The sequence below is a fragment of the Mytilus californianus genome, unplaced genomic scaffold, assembly GCF_021869535.1.
Source record: "Mytilus californianus isolate M0D057914Y unplaced genomic scaffold, xbMytCali1.0.p SCAF_7, whole genome shotgun sequence".
In the NCBI taxonomy this organism is placed as follows: Eukaryota; Metazoa; Mollusca; class Bivalvia; order Mytilida; family Mytilidae; genus Mytilus; species Mytilus californianus.
In genome coordinates, this window is record NW_026262723.1 from 49,485,415 (window position 1) to 49,506,874 (window position 21,460).

Here is a 21,460-nt window from a genome sequence, read left to right on the forward strand (position 1 = left end):
AGTGGTGGAATCTATATGACTACAAAATTTTGTCCGCATAAATTTAGAGTGCCAGCATGTCCTCATTTTGTTCAATATATTGATACGTAACAAAATTTCAGTAGTTTTGATACCTCAGGCTGACTTGTATAGCAAAATTATTAGACCGTATCAACCAAAACTGACCATATTTGCACTTTATTATGTAAATCTATATAGCCACATAATAATACAGTAATATTTTTATGTCAGGATGTATTGCATAACACAAATGAAAGCAATATTGGAAAACAATGAATGCAAAATCTTTTCCACATCAATTGAGATTGCCAGCATGTCCTTTTTTTATTCAATATATTGTCTCACAACAAAATTTCAGTAGTTTTGATACCTCAGGCAGACTTGTACAACAAAATTATTTGACCCCATCAACCAAAACTGACCATATTTGCAATTTATCATGTAAATCTATATAGCTGCATAGTAAATCAGCAATATTTTGATGTAAAAATGGATTGTATAATACAAATGACAGCAATATTGGAACACAATGACTACAAAGTTTTGTCTGCATAAATTTAGAGTGCCAGCATGTCCTCCTTTTGTTCAATTTATTGATACTTAACAAAATTTCAGTTGTTTTGATACCTCAGGCTGACTTGTACAACAAAATTATTTGACCGCATCAACCAAAACTGACCATATTTGCACTTTAATATGTAAATCTATATAGCCCATAGTAAATCAGCAATATTTTTATGTCAGGATAGAATGTATAATACAAATGACAGCAATATTGGTACACAATGACTACAAATTTTGTCCGCATAAATTTAGAGTGCCAGCATGTGCTCCTTTTGTTCAATATATTGATACATAACAAAATTTCAGTAGTTTTGATACCTCAGGCTGACTTGTATAGCAAAATTATTAGACCATATCAACAAAAACTGACCATATTTTCACTTTATTATGTAAATCTATATAGCTGCATAATAATTCAGTAATATTTTTATGTCAGGATGTATTGTATAATACAAATGACAGCAATATTGCAACACAATGACTACAAAGTTTTGTCTACATCAATTTAGAGTGCCAGCATGTCCTCCTTTGTTCAATATATTGATACGTAGCAAAATTTCAGTAGTTTTGATACCTCAGGCTGACTTGTATAGCAAAATTATTAGACCGTATCAACCAAAACTGACCATATTTGCACTTTATTATGTAGATCTATATAGCCACATAGTAAATCAGCAATATTTTGATGTAAAAATGGATTGTATAATACAAATGACAGCAATATTGGAACACAATGACTACAAAGTTTTGTCTGCATAAATTTAGAGTGCCATCATGTCCTCCTTTTGTTCAATTTATTGATACTTAACAAAATTTCAGTTGTTTTGATACCTCAGGCTGACTTGTACAACAAAATTATTTGACCGCATCAACCAAAACTGACCATATTTGCACTTTACTATGTAAATCTATATAGCCGCATAGTAAATCAGCAATATTTTTATGTCAGGATAGAAATTCAATGTATAATACAAATGACAGCAATATTGGAACACAATGACTACAAAATTTTGTTCGCATAAATTTAGAGTGCCAGCATGTCCTCTTTTTATTCAAAATATTGATACGTAACAAAATTTCAGTAGTTTTGATACCTCAGGCTGACTCAAATAGCAAAATTATTAGACCCTATCAACAAAAACTGACCATATTTGCACTTTAATATGTAAATCTAAATTGCCTCATAATAATTCAGTAATATTTTATGTCAGGATGCATTGTATAATACAAATGACAGCAATATTGGAACACAATGTGAATACAAAATTTTGTCCGCATAAATTTAGAGTGCCAGCATGTCCTCTTTTTATTGAAAATATTGTCTTGCAACAAAATTTCAGTAGTTTTGATACCTCAGGCTGACTCCTATAACAAAATTATCTGACCGCATTAACCAAAACTGACAATATTTGCACTTTATTTCGTAAATCTATTTAGCCGCATAGTAAATCAGCAATATTTTATGCCAGGATTGAATTTATATTACAAATGTCAGCAATATTGGAACACAATATGAATAACTACAAAATTTTGTCTGCATAAATTCAGAGTCCCAGCATGTCCTCCCTTTTGTTCAATATACATGATATATTGGTACATGTAACAAAATTTCATTAGTTTTGATACCTCAGGCAAAATGCAGGCTGACTCGTATAGAAAAATTATTTGACAGTATCAACCAAAACGGACCATATTTGCACTTTAGTATGTAAATCTATATGGCTGCATTATAAATCAGAAGTTTTTTTTTTCATGTCAGGATGTATTGTATAATACAAATGAAAGCAATATTGGAAAACAATGAATGCACAAATTGCACAAAAGCAAAAAAATGAATATAAATTCAAATCATATAACCAATTCTAAGTTCTTTGACTACAGTTATTCTGTGTCAGAAACCTATTATGTGTCAAATATTTAATTACAATCCAAATTCAGACCTGTATCAAGCGTGAATATTGTGTCCATTTTTGCCCCAACTGTTCAGGGTTGGACCTCTGCGGTCGTATCCAGCTGAGCCCGGCGAAGCAATTTATTAGAAGTTACTATTTTAAAAATGTTTAATGAAGGTAATTTAATTATAGCCATGATTATGTATGTGAAGGAATTTTATTTTTATACGACCGATATTGGTACCACTTTGTTGTTGTTGTCCAAAAGACAGTTAGTTTCCGGACAATAACTTTAGTATAATTAAACAGAAATCTATGAAATTTAAACACAAAGGTTTATAACCAGAAAAGGAAGGTTGGGATTGATTTTAGGGGTTATGGTCCTAACAGTTTAGGAGGTAGAGGCCAAAAAGAGGCCCAAAAAGGCATTTTTCTAGTTTCCAGACAATAACTTGTGTTTAAGTGTATGGATCTCTCTGAAATTATACCACAAGTTTCCATACCACAAAGGGATGGTTAGGATTGGCTTTGGGGGATTATGGCTCAAACCGTTTAGGAATTAAGTGTAAAAATGGTGGAAAAACAAGGATTTCCTGGTTAATGGACAATTTAAAAGCAGTGTAAGGGAGGTAATCCAAAAAACAAAATTGTACAATGGTGGATTACCTGCATTACACTGCTTTTAAATTATCTATTTAAGACTTTTATGATGTATTTAAATGGGTAATTATGGTTGCAAACTCCATTTGTAATTTGAATTGAGATTATGACCATATCTTGAGGGAAAGAATTTTTTTTGGGGGGAAAGGGGGGGAGGTAAAAAGAAATTGGGGGAGGGAGCAATTTTTTCAAATTTCAGAAATTAAACAAAATTTCTTCACTTTTTTTTTTTTTTTTTGCAAAAAAAGGGTGGAGGGGACTCAATACGCAACAGCATAGTGTATTGCACAAAAGCAAAAAAAAAAATGGGTTTATTTTTATTTATTATTTTTGGGGGTGGGGGGTCAATTCGCACAGGCAGTGTATTGCACAAAAGCAAAAAGTTGAATATAAATTCAAATCATATAACCAATTCTAAGTTCTTTGACTACAGTTATTCTGTGTCAGAAACCTTTTATGTGTCAAATACTTAATTACAATCCAAATTCAGACCTGTATCAAGCGCGAATATTGTGTCCATTTTTGCCCCAACTGTTCAGGGTTGGACTTCTGCGCTCGTATCCAGCTGCGCTGGGCCAAGCAATTTATTAGATATTACTATTTAATGTTGCTGATGGAGGCTTTTTAATTTTAAAAAAAGCTTTTTCTAGTTTCCAGGCAGTAACTTGTGATTAAGTGTATGGATCATACCAAAAATTGTACTACAAGGTTCCATACTACAAAGGAAAGACTGCAATAGAGTTTGATGGTTAATGCTAAAAGGGGGATTCAAAAAGTTTTGGGAGAAATGTGATCCATACTATAAACGGGTGGATATTGGATCAATATACCTATATTGAATACCACCATGCATCTATGATACCACACAGTCTAACTGTGAAACATGTCTAAACACAGACGATTCAGCCTAAAAAGCAAAAATGCAAAAAATTGCTTATAAATTCATTAACAAAAAACAGCAATTGAATATTGCTAAACAAAATAACAACCTTAAAAATGCCAAACAATTTGTTTTAAACCTCTCAAATAGAAAATTAACAAACACAGAAATTATGACGTTGGACAAAGGCTTGAACTTCATACCTACGGAAAATATCTCTAGGACAAATATCCTCAAAGATTTCAAAAAATTCGAAAGAAAACTAAGATTAAAGCATTTCTTTCATGAAAACAAAACTATTCCGCAACCAAATCATCCATTTAAAAGAAAAGTCTAAATTTAGTGTTCCTATTATAGGCGACAATCCTATAGAACAGTACATATTCCACACAAAAATGGAACTTTCAAATTATAAACCAAATAAAACCAAAAACATGACGAAAGAAGAAACGCAATGTCTACGTACTTTACGTCACATTAAAACAATTACTATCCATAAAGCAGATAAAAATAACATAACAGTAATTCAAAATAAAAACAACTACGCCGATGAGGGTGAACGTCAATTAAACGACGGACTCCACTATGTTGAAATACCAGAAATCAACATAAAAAATACCATGAATAAAATTAATGAAATTGTATACAACATGAACAAAGACAATTACTTAGACGACATAACATTTAAATACATCAAATACGAAAACCAATATATAAAAACACCCTTTGCCTACTTTCTGCCTAAAATCCATAAACTGGATAACGAAATACTGAAAAACATTTATAAAAAACAAACTGAAATTAAAATACAAGTACCAGCAAGACCTATCATTTCACAATGCAACGGTCCTTTAGAAAGAATCGGACGGTATTTGGATTTCTTCCTATTACCAATAGTTAAAACACAAACAACGTACATATCTGATACAGGTAGCTTTATTCGTCTACTCGAAAAATCAAAGATAGAAACCGATACTCTACTGGTGACTTATGATATCACTTCCCTTTACACAAATCTAAGATTTAGTGAAATTATGGACGCTTTAAACAGTGTTACAGGGATATATGAAAACCTAGAATACAATATAATAAAACCTAGTTTTGATTTTTTACTACAAATAACAAACTTAATTCTCCTCAATAATGAATTTACCTTCAACAAAAAATGTTATAGGCAAATTAAAGGAGCTAGCCAAGGACATGTAGCAAGTCCTCAAATCTCAGATATAGCCATATACCAACATATAAATAAAATTTTAAATATTTTTCCACACAGAAACAAAATATTATTTCATAAACGTATGAAAGATGATGGATATATTTTATTTCAAGGCACTGCGGAAGAAGTAAAACTTCTTTTCGAAATAGCAAACACAAACCACAACCTACTGCAATTTACTTATGAAATAGACAGACAAAGTTTGAAATTTCTAGACTTAGAAACGTATAAAGGACAGAGATTTCGAAAAGAAAATATCTTAGATATTAAATGTTTCACAAAACCAACTGAAAAATTCCAATATCTACACCAAAATTCAAACCACGCTAAAAGCTATTTTAAGTCCTTTATTAAAGGTGAAGGAATAAGAATTCTTAGAAACACCTCTGATCTTGACAACTTTAATGAAAGAATAAACTTATTTATAGAAAAATTAATACAAAGAGGTTACAAAATCGCTTTTGTGAATAAAATATTAAGAAATATTTCCCATACAGAAAGATTAAACAAATTAACAAAGAAACACGCATAAACAAAAACTCAGATATCTATAATATATCTTTCATTACACAATACCACGCTAATGCGGAAAATTTACAAACCATTATAAGAAAACATTGGCATATAATTCAAGACAACCCACAGTTCACAAATCTCTTTGATAAAAAACCTACAATAGCATTCAAACAAACAGAAACATTGGAGAAATCGTTAAGAAACACTTGAAATAAATCAATGTCGCCCAATAGAAATTAATTAGACAGTTACACTAAAACCAAAGGAAGGTGCGCTGACAATGAAAAATGCATATTGAAACGTATCTTAAACTAAATCTAATTACACAAACCAGTAATCCATACTTTGCTAAAACGTACAATAATAGATAAAATGTACAATAATAAACAAATAAACATTTAAAGAATAAAAAACAATACGGACGACCTCTGAGGAGAGTTACCTGGAATATAATTCGGATAGAACTCGAAACATTGTACACGTAGCACGTAATCAATGTAAGGTCGGAAATGTGATCCATACTATCAACGGGTGGATATTGCATCAATAAACCTATATTTTATGCAGAAGTCTTAAACACGGTAATCTGTCATAAGCAGACCTGTCCTCAGGTCTGGTCAGTGGCAGACTTGTCCACAGGTCTGGTCAGTAGCAGACCTGTCAATAGGTCTGCAGCAATCCTAAAAAAGCAGACCGTAGGTCTTGTCTATAGCTACCAACAACGAAGTTAACTTGCTTGTCTGCTTAAAATTTCTCAAGTTAACTTGGAAAGCAGTCAACAAGTCTGCTCCAAGTTGTCAGGAGCAGACCTGTGCACAGGTCTGGTCTTGGGCAGACCTGTCCTCAGGACTGGTCAAAAGCAGACTTGTCCACAGGTCTGGTCTGCAGCAGACCTGTCAATAGGTCTGCAGCAGTCCTAAAAAAGCAGACCGTAGGTCTTGTCTACCAACAACGAAGTTAACTTGCTTGTCTGCTTAAAATTTCTCAAGTTAACTTGGAAAGCAGTCAACAAGTCTGCTTCAAGTTAACTTTTGTACAGGTCAGGACTGCACCCATCTGTAGTTCAAAAACAAAATTGTACAATGTATTGCACAAAAGCAAAAAAAATGAATATGAATTCAAATCATATAACCAATTCTAAGTTCTTTGACTACAGTTATTCTGTGTCAGAAACCTATTATGTGTCAAATATTAAATACAATCCAAATTCAGACCTGTATCAAGCGCGAATATTGTGTCCATTTTTGCCCCAACTGTTCAGGGTTGGACCTCTGCGGTCGTATCCAGCTGAGCCCGGCGAAGCAATTTATTAGAAGTTACTATCTTAAAAATGTTTAATAAAGGTAATTTAATTATAGCCATGATTATGTATGTGAAGGAATTTTATTTGTATACGACCGATATTGGTATCACGTTGTCGTCGATGTCGTCGTCGTCCAAAAGACAGTTGGTTTCCGGACAATAACTTTAGTATAATTAAACAGAAATCTATGAAATTTAAACACAAGGTTTATAATTACAAAAGGAAGGTTGGGATTGATTTTAGGGGTTATGGTCCTAACAGTTTAGGAGTTAGGGGCCAAAAAGAGGCCCAAAAAGGCATTTTTCTAGTTTCCAGACAATAACTTGTGTTTAAGTGTATGGATCTCTCTGAAATTATACCACAAGTTTCCATACCACAAAGGGATGGTTAGGATTGGCTTTGGGGGTTATGGCTCAAACCGTTTAGGAATTAAGTGGAAAAATGGTGGAAAAACAAGGATTTCCTGGTTAATGGTCAATTTAAAAGCAGTGTAAGGGAGGTAATCCAAGAAACAAAATTGTACAATGTTGTACAATGTTGGATTACCTGCATTACACTGCTTTTAAATTATCTATTTAAGAATTTTATGATGTATTTAAATGGGCAATTATGGTTGCAAAATCCATTAGTAATTTGAATTGAGATTATGACAATATCTTGAGGGAAAGAATTTTTTTGGGGGAAAAAGGGGGGGAGGGGTTAGAAAGAAATTGGGGGAGGGGGCATTTTTTTTCAGATTTCAGAAATAAAACAAAATTTCTTCACATATTTTTTTTTTGCAAAAAAAGGGTGGAGGGGGGTTAATACGCAACAGCATAGTGTATTGCACAAAAGCAAAAAAAAAAAATGGGTTTATTTTTATTTATTATTTTTGGGGTTGGGGGGGGTGGGGGGTCAATTCGCACAGGCACAGTGTATTGCACAAAAGCAAAAAGTTGAATATAAATTCAAATCAAATAACCAATTCTAAGTTCTTTGACTACAGTTATTCTGTGTCAGAAACCTTTTGCCCCAACTGTTCAGGGTTTAACCTCTGCGGTCGTACGAGGCTGCGCTCAGCGAACATTTTATTTTAATATGACAAAGGATAAATATAGTAATTGTAGTCTCTAGAACATACATTATCTTATTTGAAGTTAATTTACTTTCTTTTAATTAGATCAAAGAAGCTTAAATCAGTGATAGCACCGCCAATCCTCTCGCCACCTTGTGTACCAAAGTATAAAACAGTTACACAGTGCTTTACTACAGCTTTTAAATGTTATGAACTGTTATATTCAACAGCTGAGTTACAGAGAGGTAAATGTTATGAACTGTTGTATTCAGAAGTGGAGTAACAGAGCTGTAATTGTTATAAACTGCTGTATTCAACAGCGGAGTTACAGATCTGTAAATGATATTAACTGTTGTATTCAACAGCCAAGTTACGAAGCTGTAAAAGCCTGTAAATGTTATGGATTATTGTATCCAACAGCCCAATAACAGAGAGGTAAGTGTTAAGAACTGTTGTATTCAACAGCGGAGTAACAGAGCTGTAAACGTTATGAACTGTTGTATTCAACAGCCAAGTTACAGATTGGTAAATGTTATGAACTGTTGTATTCAACAGCCAAGTTACAGAGCTGTAAATGTTATGAACTGTTGTATTCAACAGCCAAGTAACAGAGAGGTAAATGTTTTGAACTGTTGTATTCAACAGCAAAGTAAAAGAGGGGCAAATGTTATGAACTGTTTTTGTCGAGTCGAAAAAGCGAGACATAGCTATCCTACATTCCGTCGGAGGCGTCGTCGTCGTTGTCGTCGGCGGTGTCCACAAATATTCACTCTGTGGTTAAAGTTTTTGATATTTTAATAACTTTCTTAAACTATCCTGGATTTCTACCAAACTTGGACAGAAGCTTGTTTATGATCATAAGATAGTATCCAGAAGTAAATTTTGTAAAAATAAAATTCCATTTTTTCGGTATTTTACTTATAAATGGACTTAGTTTTTCTGCCGGGAAATATTACATTCACTCTGAGGTTAAAGTTTTAAAAATTTTAATAACTTTCTTATACTATCATTGGTTTCTACCAAACTTGGACAGAAGCTTGTTTATGATCATAAGAAAGTATCTAGAAGTAAATTTTGTAAAAAAAAAATCCATGTTTTCCTTATTTTACTTTTAAATGGACTTAGATTTTCTGCCAGGAAACAACACATTCACTCTGGTTAAAGTTTTTAAAATTTTAATAACTTTCTTATACTATTTTGGATTTGTACCAAACTTGGACAGAAGCTTGTTTATGATCAAAAGCTAGTATCTAGAAAGAAATTTTGTAAAAAAATAAATCCATTTTTTTCGTATTTTACTTTTAAATGGACTTAGATTTTCTGCCAGGAAACAACACATTCACTCTGGTTAAAGTTTTTAAAATTTTAATAACTTTCTTATACTATTTGGATTTGTACCAAACTTGGACAGAAGCTTGTTTATGATCAAAAGCTAGTATCTAGAAGGAAATTTTGTAAAAAAATAAATCCATTTTTTCCGTATTTTACTTTTAAATGGACTTAGATTTTCTGCCAGGAAACAACACATTCACTCTGTGGTTAAAGTTTTTAAAATTTTAATAACTTTCTTATACTATTTTGGATTTGTACCAAACTTGGACAGAAGCTTGTTTATGATCAAATGCTAGTATCTAGAAGGAAATTTTGTTTTCTCCCAGTTAACATTACATTCAGTCTGCAGTTAAAGTTTTTAAACATTTATTAGATTATTAAACTATCCTGGATTTTTACCAAACTTGGACAGAAGCTTCTTACAATCAAAATATAGTATCAAGAGGAATATTTTTATTGATTTACTTCCTCATTTTTGTTGAGCCTGCGATTAACAGAAAAAGTAGGCGAGACACTGGGTTCCGCGGAACCCTTACAAATTTTTTAACTGTTGTTTTCAACAGCTTAGTTACAGAGAGGTAAATGGTAGATTTGTTGTATTCAACAGCCAAGGTTACAGAGAGGTGAATGTTAAGAACTGTTGTATTCAAAAAACCAAGTTACAGAGAGGTAAACATTATGAACTGTTGAATTCATAAGGCGAGTTATAGAGAGGTAAATGTTATGAAGTGTTGTATTTAACAGACCAGATACAGAGAGGTAAATGTTATGAATTTTTTTATTCATTAGACGAGTTACAGAGAGATACATATTGTGAATTGCTGTATTCATAAGCAGAGTTACAGAGAGGTAAATGTTATGAACTGTTGTATTCATCAGCCAAGTAACAGAGAGGTTAATAATTACCATATATATATATATATAGCTGTAATTAGCAAAACCTTTTGGAATTTTAGGTCCTTATTGACTCCTTAATGACCTTACCTTTTTATGGCCCTGCCGACTTAGGTCGGGGCCATATTGTATTACCTTTGTGTGTCATTCCATTATTCCGTCATTCTGTCATTCCGCAACGAACAGTTATACCGACTTTTTTTCTAAATGCCTTCACATATTGAGCTGATTTTTGTTGAGCCTGCAACATTTATGTTGCGAAAGCGAGACATAGTGATCTTAGATTTTAAGGTTCAGTCTATGATTAAAGTTTCTTTTAAGACATCAATGACTTTGTCAAACCTTCATGGAATTTTAGAAAATTTGGACAGAAGCTTGTTTATTACCAAAATACAGTATCCAGAGCAAAATTTTGAAAATATTTATTTTCATTTCCGTATGTTACTGATAAATGGACTTATTTTTTTTTTAAAGTCTGAAATGGCCTATATCTGTACTCGACTGTACTGATTTTTACTCGACCAGTCTGAATTGGTCTGAATTTTACTCGACATTACTCGACCCCAGTCTTTACCATACTCGACTGTACTGATTTGTACTTGACCCTTATCTTTGCTATTGAAAATAGTCTGAACTATTACTCTACCAGTCTCAAACAGTCTTAACCCATTCTCGACCTGTACTCGACCTATTTTTTTCAGTCTAAACCATACTTGACCAAAGGTCTGAACAATACTCGACCAGTCTGAACCATACTGGACCAAATAACCTCTACTTTTTTCTAAGTTTTAACTGTTAAAATAAATTTCTTTTTAACTGACATGACAACAGCCACAATAAAATAAAGATATATTATAAAAACAGATTTTTACATTCTTACATGATTGTCAGATTTATGGAATAGAGATAGTTAAATCAAATTATCTTATATAATAATTTAGTTATATTAATTTTAAAGTTTTAGATTTTTGTTAAAAAAAGATTTTCTTTTACCTAAAAACCACACCTGTACTGAGTGTAATTAAACCTGGTAAACAGACAGAAAGTCACAGGACAAAAATTCACAAATTTGATAGGACAAAAAGTCACAAATAATTTGTTGACAATTGTTTGAATATATAAGAGAAAGATCTTGAAATATTTTAGGTGCTTCTTGTTTGGCATGTGTTTTTTTTTTTAAATTAATTTTCCTAAATTCCTTAATAAAAACTACATAGGTTTCATGGTTACATACAAAAAATGTACAATAGTTATATAATTATCTTTTTAATGAGGTAACAACAGCCAACAATATCACTGAATTGTTTGACCTTATTTTAGAAATATATCGCAAGGCCTTTTGAATTCACTAGATAAGTAATACACGAGTTTAAGAAAAATAGGGCTTTCTTTTTACCTGTAAAACACACATGTACTGAGGTAATTAAACCTTATTAAAGTGCTTCTTGTATGCCATGTCTTTAATTTTGACAAAAATTATTTTAAATTTAATTCAAATAAATTTTTACTGTAATTTTGGAACACATTTCCTTTTTTAAAAGTTTATCACAGGATTACTGTGGAAGTTCTATTATCATGATTATATTAAATTCTTGGTTTAACAAAACAAAGGTGTCATTTTTTAAATTTATTATGTTGCTTTTTATTATATTTTATATATATTTTAATAAAAAAAATGTTCACTGCATTATTGACTAAACTCAACTGACACCATAAATCTATAAGAGGCTTTAGTTAATGGTGAAAATTGTCCAGTAACCATAAAATATATCTGAAACATTCAAAAAAATTTGAATAACATTGAAAATATAAGTCACAATTCAGTTTTGAGATTATTTGATCAGCTTGTTTTATTTTTATCTTAAAGGTGATATAAATTAATGAAATACAATAGATAGATACAAAAAATAGGTCTAGGTTGGTTAAGACTTGGTCGAGTATGGTTCAGACTAGGTCGAGTATGGTTCAGACTAGGTCGAGTATGGTTCAGACTAGGTCGAGCATGGTTCAGACTAGGTCGAGCATGGTTCAGACGCGTATTAAATGGTTAAGTACTGGTCGAGTAAGGATAGAGTACAAGTTCAGACTATTAAGTATGGTTCAGACTACAGTCGATTATTATCAAGTAAATTTCAGGCCAATTCAGACTGGAGTAAAAATCAGTACAGTCGAGTACAGATATAGGCCATTTCAGACTTTTACTGGTTTGTAGTGATTTATTGAATAGATACAGTCTGGGGTTAAAGTTTGTTACACATCAATTATTTTGTCAAACCTTCGTAGAATTTTTTGAAACTTTGGCAGAAGCTTTTTTATGATTAAGAGATAATGTCTTAAGCAAACTTTTGAAAATATGTCTTTTTCATTTTCAGAATTTTTTTGATAGAAGGACTTAGTTTTTTACAGTTAACATTTACAGACAGTCTGGGATTAAACCTATTTTGACATGATGAATTTGTAAACCTTGATTGATTGTAATGAAACTTGGAAAAAAGCTAATCTTCAAGACCATGAAAAAGCATCTAAAGAAAAAGTTGGATTTTTTTTTTAAATTTTGTATTTACTGATAAATGGACTCACCTTTTAAGTCAGCATTACACTTTTACACTGACAGCAGCAATCACAGGCATGTCACAGGGTTCTGCAGAAACCTTATGAATTTTTAGTATGTCAGTCTACTATGATGAGTTGCAAATCTAGTTCACTTTTGGTTCCTCTCTACTGATATGTGCTGAAATTACGGGCTTTGGACTTTGAAAATTTCATAAAAATAACAGTTATACAGACTTTTTTTCTAAACGCCTTCCGATATTGAGCTGATTTTTAAAGCAATTGCTTTAATGCTATGGCTTAAAGCCATTTTTGTGACCCAGATCAAGCCAAAGTTTTTGAGCAGATTCCTCGTCTGTTATTCTAAAAATCCTATGACATGCATGAATAAAAACAGTTGAAAAACAACATTGGGTTTGTGAAGTTTCAACATATGTTCTAGTAGATGTATTTTTATACGACCGCAAAAATTGAAAATTTTTTGGTCGTATATTGGTATGACGTTGGCGTCGTCGTCGTCGTCGTCGTCGTTGTCGTCGTCGTCGTCCGGCGTCGTCTGGCGTCGTCCGAAGACACATTGGTTTTCGCACTCTAACTTTAGTTTAAGTGAATGGATCTCCATGAAATTTTACCATAAGGTTCAATACCATGAAAGGAAGGTTGGGATTGATTTTGGGGGTTATGGTACCAACAGTTAAGGAATTAGGGGCCAAAAAGGGGCCAAAAATAAGCATTTTTGTAACTTCCAGACAATAACTTGTGTGTATGTGTATGGATCTCTCTGACATTGTACCACAAGGTTCCATATCACAAAGGGAAGGCTGTAATTGATTTTGGGGGTAATTGCCTCAAAATTTTAGGAATTAGGGGCCAAAAAAGGGGCAAAAAACAAGCATTTTTCTAGTTTCATGACAATAACTTGTGTGTAAGTGCTTGGATATTTCTGAAATTGTACTACAAGGTTCCATATCACAAAGGGAAAGCTGGAATTGAGTTTGGGGGTAATTGCCCGAAACGTTTAGGAATTGGGGGCCAAAAAGGGGCCAAAAATAAGCATTTTTCTAGTTTCCAGACAATAACTTGTGTTCAAGTGTATGGATCTCTCTGAAATTGTACTGCAAGGTACCATACCACAAAGGGAAGGCTGAGATTGAGTTTGGGGTGATGAATCATAAGGGGGTTCAAAAAATTTTGGGGGGGGATTTCTTTTTTTCTTTTTTTCCTTTTTTTTTTTCTTTTAAAATTTTCCATTTTAAGTTGGTTATTTCTGATTTATATTTAAAAGCAAATAATAATGATATGGTAGGAGATACACACCAAACAGGATGTGTAAATTATTATATTATAAGTATTGTGCAATAGCAAGAAATTTTCAATTGCACAGTATTGCACAATAGCAAGAAATCTTCAATTGCACAGTATTGCGCAATAGCAAGAAATCTTCAATTGCACAGTATTGCGCAATAGCAAGAAATATCCAATAGCACAATATTGCGCAATAGCAAGAAATTGTCAATTGTACAGTATTGCGCAATAGCAAGAAATAATCAATTGCACAGTATTGTGCAAAAGAAGATACTTCCTATAAATTGCTTATTTCTTGATCAATTTCAATAGGGTTTTATTCTTGAATTCTTGGGGTTCTTTAATATGCTGAATCTAACCGTGTATTAAGTTTTTGGATTTTGGGCCCCGTTTTTAAATTGGTCCACATTGAGGTCCAAAGGGTCCAAAATTTTACTTTGTTTGATTTCATCAAAAATTGAATTATTGGGGTTCTTTGATATGCCGAATCTAACCGTGTATTTAGATTCTTAATTTTTGGTTCTGTTTTCAAATTGGTCTACATAAAGGTCCAAAGAGTCCAAAATTAAACTTAGTTTGATTTCAACAAAAATTGAATATATGGGGTTCTTTGATATGCTGAATCTAACCATGTATTTAGATTTTTGATTATGGGCCCAGTTTTCGAGTTGGTCCAAATCGGGGTCCAAAATTAAACTTTGTTTGATTTCAACAAAAATTGAATATATGGGGTTCTTTGATATGCTGAATCTAACCATGTATTTAGATTTTTGATTATGGGCCCAGTTTTCAAGTTGGTCCAAATCGGGGTCCAAAATTAAACTTTGTTTGATTTCAACAAAAAATTGAATATATGGGGTTCTTTGATATGCTGAATCTAACCATGTATTTAGATTTTTGATTGTTGGGCCCCGTTATCAACTTTGTCCACATTGAGATCAAAAGGGTCCAAAATTAAACTTTGTTTGATTTCATCAAAAATTGAATATATGGGGTTCTTTGATATGCTGAATCTAACCATGTATTTAGATTTTTGATTATGGGCCCAGTTTTCAAGTTGGTCCAAATCGGGGTCCAAAATTAAACTTTGTTTGATTTCAACAAAAATTGAATATATGGGGTTCTTTGATATGCTGAATCTAACCATGTATTTAGATTTTTGATTATGGGCCCAGTTTTCAAGTTGGTCCAAATCGGGGTCCAAAATTAAACTTTGTTTGATTTCAACAAAAATTGAATATATGGGGTTCTGTAATATGCTGAATCTAACCGTGTATTAAGTTTTTGGATTTTGGGCCCCGTTTTTAAATTGGTCCACATTGAAGTCCAAAGGGTCCAAAATTTAACTTTGTTTGATTTCATCAAAAATTGAATTATTGGGGTTCTTTGATATGCCGAATCTAACCGTGTATTTAGATTCTTAATTTTTGGTTCTGTTTTCAAATTGGTCTTCATAAAGGTCCAAAGGGTCCAAAATTAAACTTAGTTTGATTTTAACAAAAATTGAATTTTTAGGGTTCTTTGATATGCTGAATCTAAACATGTATTTAGATTTTTGATTATGGGCCCAGTTTTCAAGTTGGTCCAAATCGGGGTCCAAAATTAAACTTTGTTTGATTTCAACAAAAATTGAATATATGGGGTTCTTTGATATGCTGAATCTAACCATGTATTTAGATTTTTGATTTTTGGGCCCTGTTATCATTTTTGTCCACATTGAGATCAAAAGGGTCCAAAATTAAACTTTGTTTGATTTCATCAAAAATTGAATTCTTGGGGTTCTTTGATATGCTGAATCTAACCATGTATTTAGATTTTGGATATTGGACCATAATAGGTGAATGTCCAATTTAAAATTTTTAAGTTCTTAGACCACATTCATTCTGTGTCAGAAACCTATGCTGTGTCAAATATTTAATCACAATCCAAATTCAGAGCTGTATCAAGCTTGAATGTTGTGTCCATACTTGCCCCAACTGTTCAGGGTTCGACCTCTGCGGTCGTATCAAGCTGTGCCCTGCGGAGCATTTTATTGTATTTAAGGTGACAACCATTTGACTATCAAAGAACGTAGAAGTCCGAGTGTCAAAGTACATTTTTATGCCCCACCTGCGATAGTACAGGGCATTATGTGTTTCGGTCTGTGCGTCCATTCGTTCATTCGTCAGTCCGTTTGTCCGTCTGTTCACGCTTCAGGTTAAAGTTTTTGGTCAAGGTAGTTTTTGATAAAGTAGATGTTCAATCAACTTGAAACTTAGTACACATGTTCCCTATGATATGATCTTTCCAATTTTAATGCCAAATTAGAGTTTTGACCCCAATTTCACGGTCCACTGAACATATAAAATGATAGTGCGAGTAGGGCGTCCATGTACTATGGACACATTCTTGTTTATACCTGGGATTTCGTTCTTGAGATGTTTCAACAAAATAACAACATGAACAAATCATGTCAGTTGTTGATTTAATATTGAAATTTGACAGAATTACCCCTTATACAATTTTATTTTGTCTAATTCGTCTTTCATTTTGAAAGAAGTCAATTTGCTCTTGTTCATTCATAAAATTATCGTAAAATCACTACGCACGTTATAGTAATGTTATCTAATTTCACATTATTTGGTTTAAAAGTAGCACAATTTATGCGTTCTGGTAACACTTACCATGTTTTTAATACTTCCATGAAATACAGACCCCATAATTTATTAAGAGATTCCTAAATTGCTGATTGATACTGATAGACTCCACTCTGTAAACAAATTATATAATAATCAACTGATCAAGGTTACTTCTCGAAACAGTGGCAAATGTCATAATGACCCTTTAGCAATTGGAAATGATAACCTGTAATTTTCGAGAATTGAAAGGTTTTGTGTTTTATATTCTGAAGTTTTAAAAATCATTACATTTCAATCGTTTCTGATTGTTGTAATTAAACTCAAATAATCTTTTCATTTACTTTTAAAATGTTTCGCCGTGTCTCCGGTTTTGTGTAATGAGTGATCAGCGTGTTTTCATTGGATGGTCTAAAATAGATCTTACTAGTCTTGACCATGCAGAAAATCTTCAAGCGTATTAACAATTTTAACTAGAAAAATTCTTCATTTAAAAATCCGATATGTTATGTAATTTACGCGACTATGTCAATAGAAATGAAAGGGGTAAAGCCTTAGCCAGTTCACAGGTTAATCAACAGTTAACATGCATTTCATGAAATTTCAGAGGCTGGTCCCATCCTCAAATCTTTAATCTGTTGGCACGTCATATAGTTTGTTAAAAAGATGTATTTTTTTGGGAGACGGATTTGTAAAAGTTTTTCCAAACGTGTTGTCGAATCCCATATCTGAATTATTATGTACTACTTCATTGTTATAATTTTTCATTCATAAATACTGTTTAAACTAAATCTTTAATCGGTATGTATGAATGAATGATTCTTATTCTAAAAAAAACTATAGTTCGTAGAACACTCGCGTCACGAAAGTTGAAATTATCAACTGTCAAATTTAAACCAATTATGATAATAATTGATTATAATAAAAGCAATAAAGATAATGATGGCAGGTGGTTTGTCCGATAAAGTATTGCCCAGTAATAAACACTCTACAAGGGGGTTAATCTTTTGTGATTTTTTCGGGAGTTCTACGTTTCCGCTAATATATTTGACTCCACCGTAAGCCAGGTAAACGTGTCGTCCCCATCGGAGACGTAAAACATTGTAAATAGGACTTTCTGCTGGATAAGTCTTTTATTATTTCCCTACCGACGAAGTCGAAGGGGACTTGAGGTTTGCACTCCGTCCGTCTGTCTGTCTGTCTGTCTGCCTGTCTGTCTGTCTGTCTGTGTGTCTGCCTGTCTGTCTGTTCATCCGTCAGTCCGGCAAATCAGTTTTCCACACTTTTTTTCTTCATCCTTGAAGATATTGATTTGATATTTGGTGTATTGTTTATTCATGACAAGTTACAGATCAAGTTTGAAATTTGTTCCGGTCTGACGATTTTGTGCAGAGTTATGGTCCTTGAACTTAGAAAATTCACTCAAATAATCAGTTTTCCGCACTTTTTTTTGTCATGCTCGAAGATGTTGATTTGATGTTTGGTATATAGTTTTATCATGACAAATTACAGCTCAAGTTTAGATTTTGTTCCGTTCTAATGATTTTGTGCAGAGTTATGGTCCTCTACTTAGAAAATTCACTCATATAATAAGTTTTCCTCAGTTTTTTTCATTATGCTTAAAGATATTGATTTGATAATTGGTATATAGTTTAATTGTCGAGCCTGCGACTTTTGTCGCAGAAAGCTCGACATAGGGATAGTGATCAGGCGGCGGCGGCGGCGGCGTTAGCTAACTTCTTAAAAGCTTTATATTTTAGAAGCTAGAAGACCTGGATGCTTCATACTTTGTATATAGATGCCTTATGATACGAAGTTTCCGTCTGTCATATGTCCATTGTCCTTGACCTCATTTTCATGGTTCAGTGACTACTTGAAAAAAAAGTCAACTTTTTTTGTAATGTTAATTTTTTTCTTAATATGAGTAATAGGATAACTATAATTAGTATGTGCGTACCTTGCAAGGTCCTTATGCCTGTCAGACAATTTTCATTTGACCTCGACCTCATTTCATGGATCGGTAAACAAGGTTAAGTTTTCGTGGTCAAGTCCATATATCAGATACTATAAGCAGTAGGTCTATTATATTTGGTATATTGAATGATTGTAAGGTATACATGTCCAACTGGTAGGTGTCATCTGACCTTGACCTCATTTTCATGGTTCAGTGGTCAAAGTTAAGTTTTTGAGTTTTGGTCTTTTTTTCTAATACAATATGCAATAAATAGGTCAACTATATTTGGTGTATGGAAATATTTTATGATGTACATGTCAGTCTCGTAGGTTTTATTTGACCTTGACCTCATTTTCACGATTCATTTCTCAGTGTTAAGTTTTTAAACAACCGCAAAAAAATTTTTGTGGTCGTATATTGGCATGACGTTGTTGTCGTCGTCATCGTCGTCCGAAGACACATTAGTTTTCGCACTCTAACTTAAGTTTAAGTGAATGGATCTCAATGAAGTTTTACCATAAGGTTAAATACCACTAAAGAAAGGTGGGGATTGAATTTGGGGGTTATGGTACCAACAGTTAAGGAATTAGGTGCCAAAAAGGGGCCAAAAATAAGCATTTTTGTAACTTCCAGACGTAACTTGTGTGTAAGTGTATGGATCTCTCTGACATTGTACCACAAGGTTCCATATCACAAAGGGAATGCTGGGATTGATTTTGGGGGTAATTGCCTCCAAATTTTAGGAATTAGGGGCCAAAAAGGGGCAAAAAACAAGCATTTTTCTAGTTTCATGACAATAACTTGTGTGTAAGTCTATGGATCTCTCTGACATTGTATCACATGGTTCCATATCACAAAGGGAATGCTGGGATTGATTTTGGGGGTAATTGCCTCAAAATTTTAGGAATTAGGGGCCAAAAAGGGGCAAAAAACATGCATTTTTCTAGTTTCATGACAATAACTTGTGTGTAAGTGTATGGATCTTTATGAAATTGTACTACAAGGTTCCATATCACAAAGGGAAAGCTGGAATTGAGTTTGGGGGTAATTGCCCAAAAATTTTAGGAAAAGGGGCCAAAAATGGGCCAAAAATGGGCCAAAAATATGCATTTTTCTAGTTTCCAGACAATAACTTGTGTTCAAGTGTTTGGATCTCTCTGAAGTTGTACTGCAAGGTACCATACCACAAATGGAAGGCTGGGATTGATTTTGGGGGTAATTTCCTCAAAATTTTAGTAATTAGGGGCCATAAAAGGGCAAAAAAACAAGCATTTTTCTAGTTTCAGGACAATAACTTGTGTGTAAGTGTATGGATCTTTATGAAATTGTACTGCAAGGTTCCATTTCACAAAGGGAAAGCTGGGTTTGAGTTTGGGGGTAATTGCCCTAAACGTTTAGGAATTTGGGGCCAAAATGGGGCCAAAAAACAAGCATTTTTCTTGTTTCCAGACAATAACTTGTGTTCAAGTGTATGGATCTCTCTGAAATTGTACTGCAAGGTACCATACCACAAAGGGAAGGCTGGGATTGAGTTTGGGGGTGATGAATCATAAGGGGGTTCAAAAAATTTGGGGGGGGGGATTTTTTTCCCCTTTTTTTTCTTTAAAATTTTCCATTTTAAATTGGTTATTTCTGATTTATATATAAAAGCAAATAATAATAATATGGTTTGAATAGGTAAATTAAATTTTTTTAAGTTCTTAGACCACTTTCATTCTGTGTCAGAAACCTATGCTGTGTCAAATATTTAATTACAATCCAAATTCAGTGCTGTATCAAGCTTGAATGTTGTGTCCATACTTGCCCCAACTGTTCAGGGTTCGACCTCTGCGGTCGTATCAAGCTGCGCCCCAGCGGAGCATTTTATTGTGTTTTGGTCTGTTTTTCTTCAACTATAAGCAATAGATCAACTACATTTGTTGTATGGAAGGATTGTAAGGTGTATATGTCTGTCTGGCAAGTATCATCTGACCTTGACCTCATTTTCATGGTTCATTGGTCAATGTTAAGTTTTCATGGTTAAGTTTGTTTCTTAGATACTATAAGCAATAGGTCAACTATATTTAATGCATAAATTGATTGTAAGGTGTACATGTCTGTCTGGCATGGTTCATCTGACCTTGACCTCATTTTCATGGTTCATTGGTCAATGTTAAGTTTTCTTGGTTAAGACTGTTTCTTAGAAACTATAAGCAATAGGTCAACTATGTTTGGTTTATTGAATGATTGTAAGGTGTACATGTATTTCTCGTTTGGTTTATTTGACCTTGACCTCATTTTCTTGGAGCATGTTTAGTTTATGTGTTACTTGTAGTAAAGCTTTATATTTAGGACTATCAACATAAAATCAATGGTTAGTAAAGGAGGCGAGATATTTTAGCGTGTGCACTCTTGTCATGACAAGTTACAGATCAAGTTCGAATTTTGTTCCAGATTGATGATTTTGTGCAGAGTTATGGTCCTTGGACTTTGAAAATTCACTCAAATAATCAATTTTCCACAATTTATTTTGTCATGCTTGAAGATATTGATTTGATATTTGTTATATAGTTTACACCATGACAAGTTATAGATCAAGATAGCATTTTTTTCCAGTACAATGAATTTTTGACCGGTAGGGGACTATGTATTGCCAGGCAATACTCACAGAATGCTTGTTGATGTAAAGCTGGGACTATTATACATATATATATATATATATAGTTTGTATAATAGTCCCTTT

At 33.0% G+C, this 21,460-nt stretch overlaps 1 protein-coding gene and 3 long non-coding RNA genes across 6 annotated transcripts in view; 2 read left to right on the forward strand and 2 right to left on the reverse strand.

The window, feature by feature from the left end:
- LOC127709752 (uncharacterized) overlaps positions 1-7,263 on the reverse strand; it is a 324,446-nt gene extending 317,183 nt beyond the window's left edge. For all 3 annotated transcript variants that reach the window (XR_007985732.1, XR_007985731.1, XR_007985733.1), the window contains exon 1: positions 6,946-7,263. This is a non-coding gene — a long non-coding RNA (uncharacterized LOC127709752). The remainder of the gene's footprint in view (positions 1-6,945) is intronic.
- LOC127709706 (integrator complex subunit 10-like) overlaps positions 1-21,460 on the forward strand; it is a 318,221-nt gene that overhangs the window by 235,036 nt on the left and 61,725 nt on the right. The window contains exon 10 of the mRNA XM_052215364.1: positions 8,194-8,333. Within this exon, the coding sequence (XP_052071324.1) occupies positions 8,194-8,333 (140 nt within the window). The remainder of the gene's footprint in view (positions 1-8,193; positions 8,334-21,460) is intronic.
- The window catches only part of LOC127709780 (uncharacterized), a 40,374-nt gene continuing 26,835 nt past the window's right edge, over positions 7,922-21,460 (reverse strand). The window contains exon 2 of the long non-coding RNA XR_007985762.1: positions 7,922-8,065. This is a non-coding gene — a long non-coding RNA (uncharacterized LOC127709780). The remainder of the gene's footprint in view (positions 8,066-21,460) is intronic.
- On the forward strand, positions 19,015-20,413 carry LOC127709770 (uncharacterized). The gene is made up of 2 exons (XR_007985753.1): positions 19,015-19,742; positions 20,076-20,413. It is a non-coding gene; the product is annotated as an uncharacterized LOC127709770 (long non-coding RNA).